Genomic DNA, 16724 nt, shown 5'->3' with positions numbered 1-16724 from the left:
GCATGTTCGAGAATAAATTAGGGGGTAAACTAGATTAGGTCTCTTTCATGCCCTGTATTTTTCTCTCCTTATCATAATTGCAATTAAATACTTATCGAATTACCTGTTCTGTGTCTGTTTCTCTACTAGACTCTAAGCTTTCTTGGTGCAGGGGCTGGGGCTTGTTCTCTGCTAAATTCCTAACTCTCAGCATAGGCCCAGGCACATAGAAGGTGCTCAATCATATCTTGTTGAGTCAATAAATAAATGTGAATAAATGGTTATTGGGTCAAAAACTCCACTTCACAAGCAGAACAGGCTTGAGGGCAATTAGAGAGAAAGAGATTGAGGGTTGTAGCTGTGGCCAGCGGTGAACTCAGGGTGGGGCAGTAAGAGAAGGGGCTGCTGGGGAGCTACAAGAAGCTGCATTGGCCGGGGCATTCTCGAAGGCAGGACTGGGGTGGGCAGGGATTGTAGAGCATGAGGTGTGGTTGAGCAGTAGTCCCCAACTTTTTGGCACCAGGGATCGGTTTCATGGAACACAATTTTTCCACGGATGGGGACAGGGGATGGTTTTGGGATGACTCAAGCGCGTTACATTTATTGTGCACTTTATTTCTATTATTATTACATTGTAATATATAATGAAATAATTATACAACTCACCATAATGCAGAGTCAGTGGGAGCCCTGAGCTTGTTTTCCTGCAACTAGATGGTCCCATCTGGGGGTGATGGGAGACAGTGACACCCAGAGTGTGTTGCTTATATCCAGTTTACCCTGTAAGATGCAGCTTAATTGTCACTTGCCACTCACTGATGGGGTTTCGATATGAGTCTGCAAGCAATTGATTTATTACGGTCTCTGTGCAGTCAGACCTCTCTGCTAATGATGATCTGTATTTGCAGCCGCTCCCCAGCGCTAGCGTCACCGCCTCAGCTCCACCTCAGATCATCAGGCATTAGATTCTCATAAGGAGTGCGCAACCTAGATCCCTCACATGTGCAGTTCACAGTAGGGTTCGTGCTCCTATGAGAATCTAATGCCGCTGCTGACCTGACAGGAGGCGGAGCTCAGGCGGTAATTCGAGCAATGGGACCGACTGTAAACACAGATGAAGCTTCACTTGCTTGCCCCGCTGCTCACCTCCTGCTGTGGACAAGTAGCGGTTCATGGCCTGGTTCCTAACAGGTCATGGACCGCTACTGGTCCGTGGTCTGGGGGTTGGGGACCCCTGTGGTTGAGGATGGTTGACCTGGAGCAGGGGATTTAACCCAATAGATAAAACCCACTAGAACCTTTGCATGCTGGGTTTAACGTTAAGTTCATGATTCGAGCCATTTGTACTTCTGCTGCTGCATGATTGGGATCCCTTTGTGTACCTTTGTGGGTACCACTCAGCCTCTGAGGGGCCTAGCATTCAAATCTCCAAGCCATTTTTTCATTCTCTCCATCGTAGCATGATTTTTTTTAAATAAGGGAAAACACGTGTTACAGCAGTGTTTGAGAACTCACGGGGCTTCATGAAGGTCCCTGGGTGTAACTGTCATGGATAAGAATTCATCTCTTAAACAAGTACTTTGGATGCCTAGCGTAAGCCAGGCCCTGAGCTCGATGGAGGGGTGGACAAGGCAGACATTGTGGAGTCGTGATCAAAGGTTTGTTTAGTGGGCTGCGCTGTGGGGCAGTGGTCTGGGCTGGGTGGGAGCCCTGGCTCCAGCCTGGTCAGCTGTGTAGGTGGCCTTGAGCAAGTCACTCAAACCACAGGGTGACAGGTCCAAGTAGGCTTCGCGGTCATCTGGTGCAATCTCTTAGGTTACTCAAGGCTGCACGGTCTTTGCACCCTGCACTACACCCTATGGGTCCTCAGAGTCCTTAAGTGTAAAACGAGGGCATTGGACCCGAGGACCTTGAAGCTCTCTGGCTCTAATACTCTATAATATTACGAACATGGGGAAGTTCCAGGGAGGCACATTAGGCCCCGTTCCAAGTGTGACCTCTGCCCTTCACCCTCAGTACCAGTGGGGAGGGGTGGTAGAGTCCAGCCCACGGAGATCTTTCTTAAGAATGTTTATGGGAGGAAGGCACCCGGTCCTCCTTGCCTCTGCAAAGTGGTCCCCAGGGGGTAGGGTTTGGAGGTGGCTCCTCAGTGGGATTCAACCCATTTCCCAGATTCTCTGTCTAGACTCTGAGGCTTCTCCACGCTGCCTCCTCTCTCCTCTGTGTCCCTGAATCTCTGCTTGGATCGTTTTTCTCCTCTTCCTCACCTGAGTCTTCAGTCCCTTGATCTCCTTTGTTTTCCCCACAGAAGGCCTGACCTCTTCTTCCTCTTGAGGTCATCTGTCGTTCAGTTTCCTTCCGGAGTGCTGTCTGCCAGATGGGGTTTCTAATCCTCTGGAGGGAGGGGAGACGCGCTCACCATTGTCTGGCCCTGGGGGTGGAACATCTATGGGATTGTTTGCGTTGCTAGGACTGACTTCCTCATAGCACATCTCTTGAGTGTTTATTATGCCGAGTCTCTGTTTGTCCTGGCTTTGAGTTGCATTATCAAAGGCCCAGTATCCCAGCTTCAGGGTGCATCAGGCTCTAAGAAAGCGGGGGAGGGACAGGGAGAAATAGCCCTCCCGCCTTGTAAAGAAGACATTTTGGACATTTCTAAAAATCAGAGGTGCCAGCCCTCCTTGCCAGCAGTGGGAGGGCAGCAGTGGAGGCGGCTGGATGCTTCCCATCACGGGTCCTCCACCGGGCGGGAGGCTTGCTGAATGATGAACCCTGGGGCTCCTCCAGTTAGCAGACTCTCAGGGCAGAGACGGAATCTATCCTGCAGGGAGCCTCAAACTCCTGTTTTTGCTCCCGGTCCCCGGGGAAGGTATGTTTCTAAATGTACATTTTATTTCAGAGCCTGGGATCCTCTGATGTGTAACTTGACAGACACAGTGCTGGACCCAAGTGGATGAGCCTAGAGCTGTGTGTTTGTGGAAGGGACACAGGCTGGGCTTAGAAATGCTCCATTCGCCGCCACCCCGGGGTGGAGATGCCTGATTTGAGCGGGGTGGCGCCTCATGGATGATTGCTGGGTTGGGCAAGAGGAGGGACTTGGGTACCCTGTTTTTCTGTTTCATTTCCAAATCCTGCAGTGTCTTTTAGCTAACGATGACAATAACACCTCTATTAACCTCCTGGCTTCTCCTGTGCTGCAAAGTGCCTTCCTCCTCCTACTCTCGAATGTAGATCCTCCCTCGAGAAGCTGCACTCCTCTGTCCAACATCTGCAGGGCGCTCAAGGGCTCCATCTGAACCCCCTCCATCTTCTTTTCCCTTTGAATGTGCCTCCCTTCTTCCCCATCTCCTCCTCCAGGAAGCCTTCCTTGAATGACCCTCAGGAAGTTTGCTCAGGGCCATCTCTCCCCATCCCCCAGCACTGAAGTCCAGGTCTCTGGCTACTTCCTGGTCTTCAGAACGTGCCCATCCCTCCTATAGCCTGGGAGTTCTGAGGGCAGGCTCTGGGTCTCTTCCTTGGGCTCTGCACTTGCCAGGCACCTATTCCCCAGGCATGTCAGAAAAGGCCAGCTGGAGTCAGTGGCAGACACACTCAGGCCAAGAGCATCTTGCTCTCCAAGGCCCAGCCCCGGCACGGGAGGAGATAAAAGCCTTGTGCCGGGGCCACAGGGCAGGAACACACACACCTTGACGATCCTGTCTGTAGCTGTGAGACCTTCAGTCTCTGCCATGTCTCTCTCTCCCTGCCGGGCCCAGAGGGGCTTCAGTGCTCGCTCAGCCTGTTCTGCTCGCTCGGGGGGCCGAGGCAGGGTCAACGTCAGCAGCAGGAGCCTCAGTTCCTTTGTGGGGTGCCAAGGAGGCTCTCGTGGGAGGGCCTGGGGTTCAAGGGGAAGGCTAGGGGTGCGGTATGGGGAGGGGATCGGTGGGCCTGGGCTTTCCCCGTGCCCTCCGGGGGGCATCCAGGAAGTGGCCATCAACCGGAATCTGCTGACCCCACTGAAGATTGAGATCGACCCCCAGTTCCAGGTGGTTCAGACTCAGGAGACGCAACAGATCAGAACCCTCAACAACCAGTTTGCTTCTTTCATTGACAAGGTGAGGGTCAGCTCAGCTAAGCCCCTGTCTCTGTGCCTCCCTTGAGGAACTGTTCTCGACAGACTTGGGAATGGGGAAGTCTGGTCTTCTACTAGTTTTCTAATCACTTCTGCAGCAAGGAAGTCCCTCCTGTGGTCTAACTGGAGTCTCTCTGGTTATGCTGAGGCTCTGTTTAATTAGTGTTTTGAAATTCCCTTTATAAAAATGTCATGATAATTCATTTAGTGTGTTGGAAAATATTTATCAAAGGCCTAAAAGGCTCTGGGCTGGCTAGAGGGTTGCTCAGGCTTTATTTCCCAGAGGCTGTGTCCAGGGAGTCTGGCAGGAGCTTGCCTCAGGGACCCGCTGTTTGTGCTGTAGGTGCGGCTCCTGGAGCAGCAGAACAAGGTCCTGGAGACCAAGTGGGACTTGCTGCAGCAGCAGGAGTTGAGTGACAGTCCCCAGGCCCTGCAGTCTTTCTTCGAGGCCTATCTGGTCCAGCTCAGGAAGCAGCTGGAGCAGCTGCAGAGAGAATGAGGGTCTCTGGACGCCGAGCTGAAGTCCTGCCAGGACCAGCAGGAGGAGTATAAAACCAAGTAGGCAGACTGCAGCATCCCCATGGGCCCTGGATGGGGGCTGGGAGGGCTTGAATCAGGCTGTCAGCCAGAGGGTATCCCACTGCTGTGCTCCCAGGGTCACATGACCGGCCTCCCCTCTAGCCCCTCCGCATCCCCATTCCCTCTGATTCTCAGGGGGCCCCACCTGCTGCAAGTAAGTGGTCCCACAGCCCCTGATACCCAGGACTGGAGAGCATCGATTCTAGCAGGCCCCAGTTACGAGGGCCACGTTTCTGGTCAAGGCTGTGAGGGGCTTATTAAACAATGCCTATGTGGGTTTTTTTCTTGAGAAATTCCTGTTGAGCAGGCTGTGGGTTAAAGTGACTCAGACATTCTCTGGTCTCAGAGGTGGAAGAGAATTCATTAGTGGGACCACCCCCAGGCCTGTGGCATGATTCACAGGTAGACTGTGGTTCTGGGTTCCCCACCAGGTCACCTGGTGGTATGGAGAGAGCCCTGGACCAACAGGAGGCTTGGGTTTGGTGACTGTGAACAAGGAATAGCTGTGTGGCCTTGGGCAAGGCATCTTACATTTCCCAGCCTCAGTTTCCATATCTGTAGACTGGGAAAATGCCACTTGCCTTTCTTACCTTCCAGAACCATTGGGAGGATTGCTCCAGGACCCAGGTGGAAGGTCCTGGAAAGATTGGGGCCAGGAGACCTGTGTTTTAGATCTGCTTGGGCCACCTAATTCTCTAGGGCTTGGGCACATCTTGTAATCTCCCTGATAAAATCCAAAATGCCTGCTTCAGATGATGATTGTGAGTGGTAAGTAAGAAGAGTGTTTGAATGTGCCTTATAAACATGAAGCAAAGTCGCCTGATGTCACAAGTGGACCTGGGCTGAAAGAGTGAAGAGGGACATAAGACATGACAAAACTTCCTGATGGGAGAGTAGAGAAGCAGGCTGGTGGTGTGTCCTGCTTTGGAGCATCTAAAGCAGAGTGGCCTTTCCAGGGAGGTTGTACTTGGAGAGGGGCCTGGGCTCTGATGCCGGCACTCCAGGCAGCGTCTTTCTGTGCTTACTTGGCAGGTATGAGCGGGAGACCCACAAGTGCGCCACACTGGAGAAAGACTTCATGGTCCTCAAACAGGTGAGGGTGGGGTCAGCTGCTCTGCCCGAACCCCGAGCATCCACCGTGCACAGAGCCCAGTCCTGGGCTGGGAGGGCAGGAGGTGGGAGATCCTCACGCACGACATGCTGTCACACTGCTTATAGGGACCCTCTGAGGAAATGGGACGTCTACGTAGACACAGGGGGACCCCAGGACAAGATCCGACTGAGGGACTATGTGATGAGCTCTGGGTGTCACTGTGGGAGAGGGTGGGGAGGGAGTGGAAGAAACAGAACTGGTTGGGATGAATCAGGGAAGGCTTCCTGAAGGTGGTGTGGGTCAGTGTCAGGCAAAAGAGAGAGCAGGGCAGGGCGGGGATGGGGGAGGAAGGAATGGGAGCTGGAGATGGCCATGGGGTGGGTGTTGGGCAGTGTGTGAACAGAACTCCTGGGTCAGAGTGGGACCCCCAAAGAGGGAGTGGGGGTATATGGCTTTTATCTTCCTGTCCCCAGGATGTGGACGGGGTTCTCTCGAGCAAGATGGAGTTGGAAGGCATGGTGGAGGCTCTGAAAGAGTACATCTGCTTCTTGAGGCGTCTGTATGAAGAAGTGAGGATCACTAAGGGCAGAAGTGATGGTCTGCCAGGGGCAGGTGGGCGGGAGGGAAGGGGACAGGTGGGCAGGCTCCTGTGGCGATAGTGGGAGTGGCTGGGAGGTGAAGCCTGGTTAGAGTGAATTAGATGCCGGTCATTCAGTCCTTTGATAAACAATTACTGAGAATTTACCGTGTGAATTGCTAGGTATTGGGGATATACCAGTGAACAACCAGACAAAAATCACGAAGCTTGCTTTCTATTGGGAGACAGACAATAAACACTAGACCTAGTAAATAAATAAATTACCAAGTATGTTAGAAAGTGATAAATACTATGGGAAAAAGGAAAATTAGAACAGGGAAAGGAGGATTGGGAATGTGGCAGGGGGGTAGGGCAGGTGGCAATTTCAAATAGGGTGGTTGGGATGGCCTTATTTAGAAGACAAAATCTGAGCCAAGATCTGAAGGAAGTGAGGAAGACAGACACACAGTGGGGAGTCTGGGATTCCAGGCAGAGGGTGCTGGTATCTTTGAGGAAATGCAAGGAGGCCGCTGTGACTGGAGCAATGGGAACGAGAGAGGGGATGTGATAGGAGGTCAGGGGAGTGATGGGGACCAGGTGATTTCAGACCCTGCCGGACACGTTCCTTTAATGTCCACGAGTCGTTGGACAGCCCTCAATTCCAGATAAGGACACAGCCCCGCAGAGGGCAGGGTGTGCTCATTGCCACCCGGCGCGAAGGAGGGCTGCCTCCGAAGGAAGAGGGCACTCTGCCCGCCTGCCCGGGGCTCCAACGGACACTGAGTCAGTCTTCCCCACAGGAGCTGGGCCAGCTGCAGACCCAGGCCAGCGACATGTCTGTGGTGTTGTCCATGGAAAACAACCGCCGCCTGGACTTCAGAGACCTCATCGCCGAGGTCTGTGCCCGGTACGAGGAGATCGCCCGGACCAGCAAAGCCGAGGCCGAGATGCTGTACCAGACCAAGGTACCAGGGCCGGGGGACAAGCACCATGCTGGAAAAGGCTGGGTCTCCCTGCCTGCGCCCCCAGGGTGGTCGTCCACCTCGGTCCCGTTGGGCAGTTCTGATAACCTCTCTGAAGCACCAGGGCTGGGTGGGCACCATGTTTCCCTTCTCCAGGAGGGAGGCAATGCAGGGAACCTGTGGGAGATGAGCCCAGGCTCCCGCAACCACAGCCCACCGTGTCCTGGTTTTCCAAACGTTTTAACCCGCATCCCAGATGAGGACGTGAGGAGGCAGAGAACCGGGGCCATGGTGTTCCTCATGGTCTTGGGGTCAAAGGTGAGGGTCCTCTCCACTGACGGTGTCACCCCAACCCCCATCAGTACCGGGAGCTTCAGGTGTCTGCCCAGCTTCATGGGGACCAAATGAAGCGGACCGAAGTCTAGATCATTCAGCTGCAGCAGGCGATTCAGAAGCTGCAGAGTCAGACTGAGAACCTCAAAAAGCAGGTGAGGGTACCGGAGCCCCCAAGCCCTCTGTCTTACCACCTTTGTGCCAGGGTCACTGCTGGGTTTGTGTGAAACTTTGATAACTGGCTGGAGGTTTGGCTAATTTGGGGTGGAGAGAACTTCAAGCCCCATTTAAGAGGCGTTCAGCTCTCCTCCAGGGAATTCTAGCTGCATGGGCTCTGCACTGCCCACCCTGGCCCCAGCCCTCACGCTGCATTCCGTGTTTACATGCGCGTCTTGCTTTCAGCTCCTTGAGGAGAGGGTTAATTCATCTCTTTTCTTATCTCTTCTTTTGATGCTTACTCGTCAAGCCCAGTAAGGACTCTAAGGCCACACGCTGAATTTCCTGGTCCCGTGTTAGGGAGGGAGAGAACCAGGATCTCAGGGAGGGGGGACATGGGCAGGATGGTGGGGCGCCGAGGCCCCCTTAGGGTCAGGTAATGCTGTTGGTGTGAGGAGCCGGGAGAGGTGGAGGGAGAGGATGGCAAGGGCCAGGAGGTGGTTTCCTGCTCCTTCTGGAGACCTTACTTCTAGATGTGAGGATTATAGATTCTTAAGTTTTCAAGTGTCTTTGCCCTCACTTTCCCGAAGCCCAAAGCATCGTTTTTTTTGGGATCAACAGAGGGTTGAGAGCTGAGACCACAGAGTCTGGCGGTTTCCTCAAGCACTTCAGCCTGACTCCCAGGCCATGGGTGGCCTGTCCACATGCAAGCAGGGTCTGTGCTTCTTGGAGCACAGACCATTCGAAGGCCAGACTCAGTCTCCAGCCATCCTGACCTGCTCTCCTTTGGAGTGTGAGGAAGGAGCCGAGATGAGGGTGACCAGGTCCTATTACTCAATTTGCTGCCACGGTGTTTTGCCCATAAATTTGGACTTTTTGCTCTGGAAGCTTTGGGGTTCTCTGGGGTGTCTGATAAGATGCAGATTCCTGGACTTCCCACCAGAGAGAGGGAATCTGAGTCTCTAAAGGTGGAGCCAAGAAAACTGCTTTCTCAACTAAGTTCACCCAGGTGACAATGAAGTGCGTGGAGTCTCAGAGACCAGTGGCCAGCACTTAGGAGAGTCACTATGTCCCCATGTCTGGGAAACACAGTCCCCCCTGCATAGCAAGGTGCCTTTCCTGGGAGAATCCTTCTTGGGGTCACAGCCCCCTCTCACTCCTCCTTTTCATGCACAAGCCTGATGAACTGAGGCTATAGTAAGAGCAGCAGACTGGACCTCAGCTGTTCTGGGTTAGGGTCTCAGCTCCGCCACTCACCTCCTTTCCGAGCCTCAGTTTCTTCACGTGTAGAATGGAGACCATGTTCCTCATCCATGGGGTGCTTTGTGGTAAGTGAAAGAGAGCCTTTAGGGAGTGCCTTCTTTCCTGAACCGAACGTGAGGGAAAATCAACTAGATGGCTGATTGGACCGGGATGCTGTCCTTCCTCTAGGAGTTTTCTGTCGGATTGGAGAGGTGAGCACAGAGAATGTTTTTCAGACCCCAAACTGAGGCCCATGAGACTCTGACAACATCGGGAGAAAGTATTTGAAATGGGGCTGTTCCAAAAGCCTCAAGGACACGTGGCCCTCAAGATGAGACTTGTAGATAATGACCCGTACAGGACAGGAAGAGCTTTAAGTACCCTAGGAGAGAGAAAGTACTGCAGGGAAGGTGCTGAGGGTCGACGGGGTGGGAAGAAATAGGGGAAGATCGTGGGAGAAAGTGGAGAAGGAGCTGGATTCATTTCCTGTGGCTGCCATACAAAGTATCACAAACTTGGCGGCTTGAGAGAGCAGAAATCTATTCTGTCAGTTCTGGAGGTTAGAAGTCTGAACTCAGGTGCGGGCAGCCGCACTCACTCTGAAGGAGCTGGGGGAATCCTTCCTCACCTTTTCCTGGCCTCTGGTGGCTCTGGAAGTTCCTTAGCATTCCTCGTCTGGTGGTACATCACTCCCATTTCTGCCTCCATCTTCACACGGTGTCATCTCAGTGTCTGTCTCATCTTTTTCTTGGACACCAGTTACTGAATATAGGGCTCACCCTAAATACCGTGTGATAGCATCTTGAGATCCTTAACTAATTACATCTGCAAAGACCCTATCTCCAAATAAGATTATTTTCTGAAGTTCTTGATGGACCTGACGTTTTTGAGATGCTACTTAACCCACTCTGAGAGTTAAAGAAGCAGAAGAGGCAATACTCTCTTTTAGAATGAGAAGAGCTGGCCATGGCCAGGAATAATTTTGAGCTCATGAGATTATGGTCCATCTCAGCCTTTAAGTTATATCCACAGTAGGTGCTTTGGGAGTCTGTGTCGGGCTTACAGCCACTTCCTCCCTTATTTCTACCCCTCTCTAGAATGCCAACCTGCAGGCTGCCATCGCCCGTGCCGAGCATCGTGGGGAGCTGGCCCTCAAGGATGCTCAGACCAAGCTGGCCGAGCTGGAGGCCGCTCTGAGAACCGCCAAGCAGGACATGGCGCGGCTGCTGCGCGAGTACCAGGAGCTGATGAGCTCGAAGCTCTCCTTGGATGTGGAGATCGCCACCTACCGCAGGCTGCTGGAGGGCGAGGAGTGCAGGTGGGGCTGGTCAGAGGGCCCTGAGGATGTGTGACGGAGGTGGGGGTGGGGGGATGCAAGGCCAACACAGGATGCTGAGAGATTTCTTTCTTTCTTTTAAAAATAAATTTATTTATTTATTTATTTATTTTTGGCTGCGTTGGGTCTTCATTGCTGTGTGCGGGCTTTCTCTAGTTGTGGCAAGCGGGGGCTACTCTTCGTTGCGGTGCGCGGGCTTCTCATTGTGGTGGCTTCTCTTGTTGCGGAGCACGGGCTCTAGGTGCGCGGGCTTCAGTAGTTGTGGCATACGGGCTCAGTAGTTGTGGCTCACGAGTTCTAGAGCACAGGCTCAGTAGTTGTGGTGCATGGGCTTAGTTGCTCTGCGGCATGTGGAATCTTCCCGGACCAGGGCTCGAACCTGTGTCCCCTGCATTGGCAAGCAGATTCTCAACCACTGCGCCACCAGGGAAGTCCCTAGGATGCTGAGAGATCTCTTGACACTGTGAGCCACCAAGGGCCACCCATTCTGCTGGGAGGGATTTAAAATTGGGGGCTGGGGATTTTACCTGCTCAGAGCGTGGTGAGCTGCTCTAAGAGGCTTAAAAGCACCTGGGGACATATTTTCTGCAGCCCTTCTTAGCATTTCTTCCTCTTGTCCTTTTTCCCCCAGGATGTCTGGGGAGTGTGCCAGTCAGGTCACTATCTGTGAGTATCAGGGGACTTTGGGAGAGGGGCCCCCTGGGGAATCGAGGACTCTGCTGTGACCCTGGTGCCTTTCTTGGCAGCCGTTGGGGAAGGCAGCACCATCGTGTCTGGAGGAGCAGATAGTGGCCTGGTGGGCACTTGTGGACTCGGAGGCGGGAATGGCAGCTTTGGGTCCAGCTGCTCCAGCATCGTGACCGGTGAATCCAATGTCATCCTGGGCTCCGGGCAGGGCCCCTTTCTGGGCTCTTGCTCTGTGTCCGGCTCTGGCTCCAGCTCCACCTGCCACACCATCCTGAAGAAGACGGTCGAGCCAAGTCTGAAGACGTCCATCACATACTGAGTGACCCGGAGGCCATTTGCTCCTCCCGCCCTCCCGCCTTCCTGAGCCCTCTCAGCTCTTCTCCCACTCGTATCACTCCCATCCCTGCATGGCCAGCTCTGTGTCCACTGCCCACAGCCCGAGCCAGCCCACAGGGGACTCTGCAGAAGTCAGTCGGGTCCTGCCTGCTGTTCTGAATGCTTGCCCAGTCTGGCCTTGTTCCGCGTACTGATTTGCATCTCATTTGTCTGCCGCCCACACTAACCAAGGAGCACAGCGCCAAGTCTCCAGCCGGCCAGGCTTGTCCTCTCCTCTCTCCACAGCCTTTGACCGAGCTAGGAAAACTCCTGGTTGGGCTTGGCCAGACTGCATCTGCATCCCAAGGGAGAGGCCTGAGGCCCACTGACCAGAGCCTGAGGGCTGGAACCGAGGGACACCATTCTTGCCCTCTTCACCAGCCTCTGGGCCTCCATTTCTGTATTTCTGTCCATTTATTTCCTGTGAAATAAAGCAGCACCCAGTTCTCCTGGTAGTGGGTCTTCCTTTCTCTCTCCCTCCCCCCTCCCCCACTCCCTCCCTCCCATAAATTTTATTGAGTGCCAGGACTAGGGCTACTCTGGCAAACAAGATCAGACCCATTGTGCCCTCCTAATGTGTCTCTCTCACTCCTTCTGTTCCTGGTGTCTCCGGCATAACCCCTCCCATTCATGAGAGCCAGACCTTCCTTCTTGGAGCCCTTGGTTTCCAGGGCCAGAGGCTGGCCTTCAACAGCTAATTCAGATACCCTGGTTTGGGAGATGGGGATTTGTGCTGAGGTCCTCTGTGTTCTGTCCCTTCTTCCAGTCCCCTCCCAGCGATGCGCTGGCTTCAGCTCTACCCAGGGTGGCAGACCTGGGTCTTGTCACCTCACCCCCATCTCTCACCTCTGAGCTTTAACCTGGCCCTTCTCCTGGGCAGGTTAATAATTCAGCAATGAGGCTAAGCCATAGCCTTAAATATGTGTTGAAAGGGCATTTAGAGGATAGGCTGCAGGACAGAGATGAAGGTTCCTTTTGGCAATATGCAGCTTCTCTGCCACTCCTTCCAGCAATTCAGCTCTGCCCCAGCATTGCACAGCTCACCCAGCAAAACAAAAGCTATGCAGCTACCCAGCTCACTCTCCTCAGGAGGCAATTTATGGAATATCTATGGTTGTTTGGGTAGGTCCTGTGGACATCTCACTCCTCACCCCAATCAGCTCATCAAGGGATTCTTTCCGACCCTCCACTATGCTCCCTGGGATGCCCTCCATCTCCTCCATCCCCACTGATGTTTTAGTATCTCTTGTATCTTGCTCCCTGCTTAACTGCCTACAATAGGCTCTACTCCTGACCCAGGACAGCCCCATTCATCCCTGTTCCTCCTTCTTCCCAAGTCTGCACCAGTTTTCCTCCCCCCTGGAAACCTTCCCCAATTCTCCATGTCAGAATGCACGAGACCCTTCTTGTCCCTGGCACAGCCTGGCTGCACCCGTTGCTGTTCTTGGCTCCGTTTCTGTCTGGTTCTGGTCTGGAACGCAGCTTTCCTATTAGCCTGGGACCTCTGGGCAGGCTCTTCTCCTGCACCCTGGATGGGGATCAGCAGCTCAGCTTGTGCCTGGGGGCTTGATGGGTACTTGGGACTGGAACTACGCCCCATCCCTCCTGCCCCTTGGCGCTCATCCTATCTCTGGGCCTGTCTGAACATGACCCTGGAAACATCTCCTTCCCTCTTCTGCAGGAAGCCAGGAGTGTGGGCATCAGGGCCAGGTGCTAAGAGGGAGGGAGGGTCACCTTCTCATCCTCCAGCAGCCCATCAGCTCCAGCACTGCTCCTTCCCTCTTCCCTGTCTCCACCTGGTCAACTCCCAACTCCATGGTCTGAGCTGCAGGAGGTCACGCCATTGCCCTCTGCTTTATGGGGAGGCCAGCCCTTTCCTCAGACCCACAGTTCTCTCCATCAAAAGTATCTAAGAAGGAGCTTTTCAGCCTTTGCCTTCTATGAGGGAGACATGAGTGGGTAAGCACATGGCCCTGGAGCTAGAATTCCTGGGCTTGAATCCTGGCTCTGCTATTTACTGGTGGTGTGACTTTGACCAAGTACTTGACCTCTCTGTGCGGCAGTTTCCTCACCTGTGAAAAGACATTAGTAATGATAATACCTACCTCACAGGGCTGTGTGGGGATGGGACCATTCAGGGTCCCAGAAGGAAACCAATTTACCCAAGATAGTTCAACTAAATGGACTTTAATGAAAGGATTCCTTACAGAGGTGTGGATGTGGCTAAGGGCACAAACACAGGATGGAGAGGCCAGAGGTGGGCAGTTGTGGGAAGCCATTGCCACCCCCCCAACCCCCCACTCCCCCTGAGCAGGGGTGGCCAACCTTTGGTTTGTCCAGGGCCCAGGGGTTTTCCGGGGTGTGGGACTTTCAGTGCTAAAGCACGACAGTCCCAGGAAAATCAGGACGAGATGGTGGCTCTGAGTAGAGCTGAAGAGACAAAAGGAAGAATGGATGACTGACTGGGTGATAGAGGTGCGGGGATGGGAAGAAGCTGTAATCATAGAGGAAGGCAGCCACCTCTGGAGCAGGGAGGGGGCCAGGAGGAAATACCCACCTCTCTCTCAGGTCTCCTGCTAGTGTCCCCTCCTCGGCCAACCCCCTCCTCCAGAAGCCAGAGAGGCAGGGAGCAGCCTGCAGGGGTCAAGGAGGTCAGGGAATGGATCTGGGGCAGAAAGGATGCAAACAGAGCATCCCCAGCATGGGGATTTGATGCGTTATTGCATGGAAAGTGTCTGCCCTATAGTAAGTGCTCAATAAATGCCGACTACAATAATTATTCCTACTAGATGAGAAAGCCCTGCCCTGGATGGGGCTCCTCAAGGGCAGTGGCTGTTTTCTTCACCTCTGCATCTTTCCTATCGCTCAGCCTGACTCATGTTGGGTGCCTGGTTGATGCCATAGGCTGTCTCCCCTCATCCTTTCCATAGCAGCAGCAGCACTCTGTCCCCTCTGTCCTTGTGTCCTGTGCAGGGAGAGCCCCTGGACAGGGGAAGTTCTCAGAGATGGAAGCCCTTGGTCCAAGCAGCAGAGGTGGGGAGGGAACCACGCCTCCTACACTAAGAAGGTCTGAGTTTGGGTGTCCTGTATAAAGATGGGTGGAGAGTTGAACTTGAGGAGGCACAGTGGCTCCATGCTGTCTGGGCTGGGACTGGTGAGACTATCTCCAAGCAGTAACGGTTAGAGTGGGCCCTGGGCTGCCTGAGTGGCTGTTACCAGCTCCCGGCACAAAGCCTGGCACAGAGCACCAGGTAAATACCAAAGGGTGTCAGTCTCTGGGGAGAGGGGGAGCGTGTGTTTGCAGCTGACTCTAACTGCCACCATCCTGGCTGCGCCTGACTCAGATGGCTGACATCACTCCCTTCCCCAGTCGCCACTGTCTCCCCCTCCCATGCTCCGTGGGGAGAGATAAGGGAGCTGAGAAAGTGATTACAGCCTCGGGGACAGGAGACAAATGTTAGTGGAAGTGATGGCTCAGTTCTGGGATGGTGGGTCAGCAATTTTTTTTTTTTCTGTTCTTCTGCCTCATTTATTCTGCTATTGATTCCTTCTAGTGTATTTTTCACTTCAGTTATTTTATTGTTCAACTCTGTTTGTTTGTTCTTTAAACCTTCTAGCTCTTTGTTAAATATTTCTTGTATATTCTGTCTGTGCCTCCATTATTTTTCTGAGATCTTGTATCATCTTTACTATCATTACTCTAAATTTTTTTCAGGTAGAGTACCTATCTCCATTTCACTTAGTTGTTCTTCTGGGGTTTTATCTTGTTCCTTTGTCTGGGACATTTTCCTCTGCCATCTCACTTTGTCTGACTTTCTGTGTTTGTGGTCCCGTGGACTGCAGGATTGTAGTTCCCCTTGCTTCTGGTGTCTGCCCCCTGGTGGGTGAGGCTGATCTAAGAGGCTTGTGCAGGCTAACTAGTGGGAAGGACTGATGCCTGCCCACTGGTGGGTGGAGCTGGGTCTTGTTCATCTGGTGGGCAGGGCCATGTCAAAGGGTGTGTTTAGAGGTGGGGGCCAGTGATTTTTGAAAGGACTTCCCTGGCGGGCCTTGCTTATAGGTAGAGGTGAAGGGGCCCAGAGAGGTTGAATGTTGCCCCAGGGCATGCACCTCAGTGGGGATTCATCTCCCAGCCCAAGTGCCTGGTGTTCTAACTCCAAGCAGGGAGAAAAATCCTTCTTGGGCATTAAGGGACTAGTTCTGTGAGTGCCTTCACCCCCATCCTCCGTGGGAGGCTGGGTTCAACTCCTTCAGGCAACTGGGAGCCACTTATAGCCTCCTAGCGGCTCTAGAAACGATCCCACAACCTCCTGGAGCGGCCCGCGCTCTGCCTGCCTTCCTCGGGCGGTGGGGGTGGTCCCATGTCCTCTCCTTTGGGATCCTGGGGACACAGTCGCTGAGAGTCCCAGCTCTAGCCCTGGCAGCTGTGTGAGGACCCAGCAAGTGCTGTCTCTGCTCCTTCCTAGGCAAGTCTCTCTCCTCTTGGTGCCACTTCCTTGCCGAAAGCTGAGGTGGGTGAGGAGGAATAATCTGTAACTCAGGTCCTCAACGCTCCCTAGTCCTAAAACTTGACTAACACTGATGTCTCCAATTTCTCCCTTGGGGATATATTTGGTCCCAGCAGCCTGAGGTGGGTGGGCGTGGAGGAGACTCTGCGATGTGATTTGAGGACCCGCCCGGCCCTTTCTGGATTGAGCACTGGGGCTCCGCGGGCTGGGAAGACTGGGGTGTTCATAAGCCTCTCGGGGCTTTTCTTGGACACTTACGTCTGCTTTTTTCTTTTTTTTCTGCCGCACTGCGTGGCATGAGGGATCTTAGTTCCCGGGAGCCTGGCCAGGGACCCTCTTCTGTCTTTGTATCCCCTTTGCCCAGCACAGGATCTCCACCGAGCAGACAGTCTGCCAGCGTATGACAAAAGATCAGGCTGCCTGCCCCCTGCCACCCCAGGCTGTCACTTGTGCCCCTACACCCCGGACCTGCCAGGAGGCACCGAGGCCGTGGGCCGGGAGGGTGGGACTGGAACAGGCCTGGGCACCCTCTCCACAGCCCCTTGCCCAATGCCTCCGCCCTCACCACCGCACAGCCTGGGCCCTGGGGCCTTGGCTTACCACAGGGGCCTGGGGCCAACCCCAGAACAGAGCCCCAGTGACGGCGGCCACTAAGGCTGGGTGGGAGGAGACCAGCCAGCCACTGGGTGGTGGTGGTGGCCATGGGAGCCCATATCATCCTGTTCCAAGTCAGGAGCACCCCAGGGGGGGAGAAGGAGGTGGCATCCTGCCCCAGACGGCCTCGGC

General features: G+C 53.9%; 1 protein-coding gene across 1 annotated transcript; it reads left to right on the top strand.

The window, feature by feature from the left end:
- The first annotated feature begins 3707 nt into the window (after window positions 1-3707).
- KRT78 (keratin 78) lies at window positions 3708-11374 on the top strand. Its single transcript, XM_068559981.1, is given in 9 exon segments — window positions 3708-4073; window positions 4434-4648; window positions 5702-5762; window positions 6236-6331; window positions 7140-7304; window positions 7664-7789; window positions 10130-10350; window positions 11000-11034; window positions 11115-11374. Coding segments are annotated over 9 exon segments (1545 nt in total).
- The last annotated feature ends 5350 nt before the right edge of the window (window positions 11375-16724 follow it).

This window comes from Eschrichtius robustus, chromosome 13 (assembly GCF_028021215.1).
Source record: "Eschrichtius robustus isolate mEscRob2 chromosome 13, mEscRob2.pri, whole genome shotgun sequence".
In the NCBI taxonomy this organism is placed as follows: Eukaryota; Metazoa; Chordata; class Mammalia; order Artiodactyla; family Eschrichtiidae; genus Eschrichtius; species Eschrichtius robustus.
This window is presented reverse-complemented; position numbering and strand designations above follow the sequence as displayed.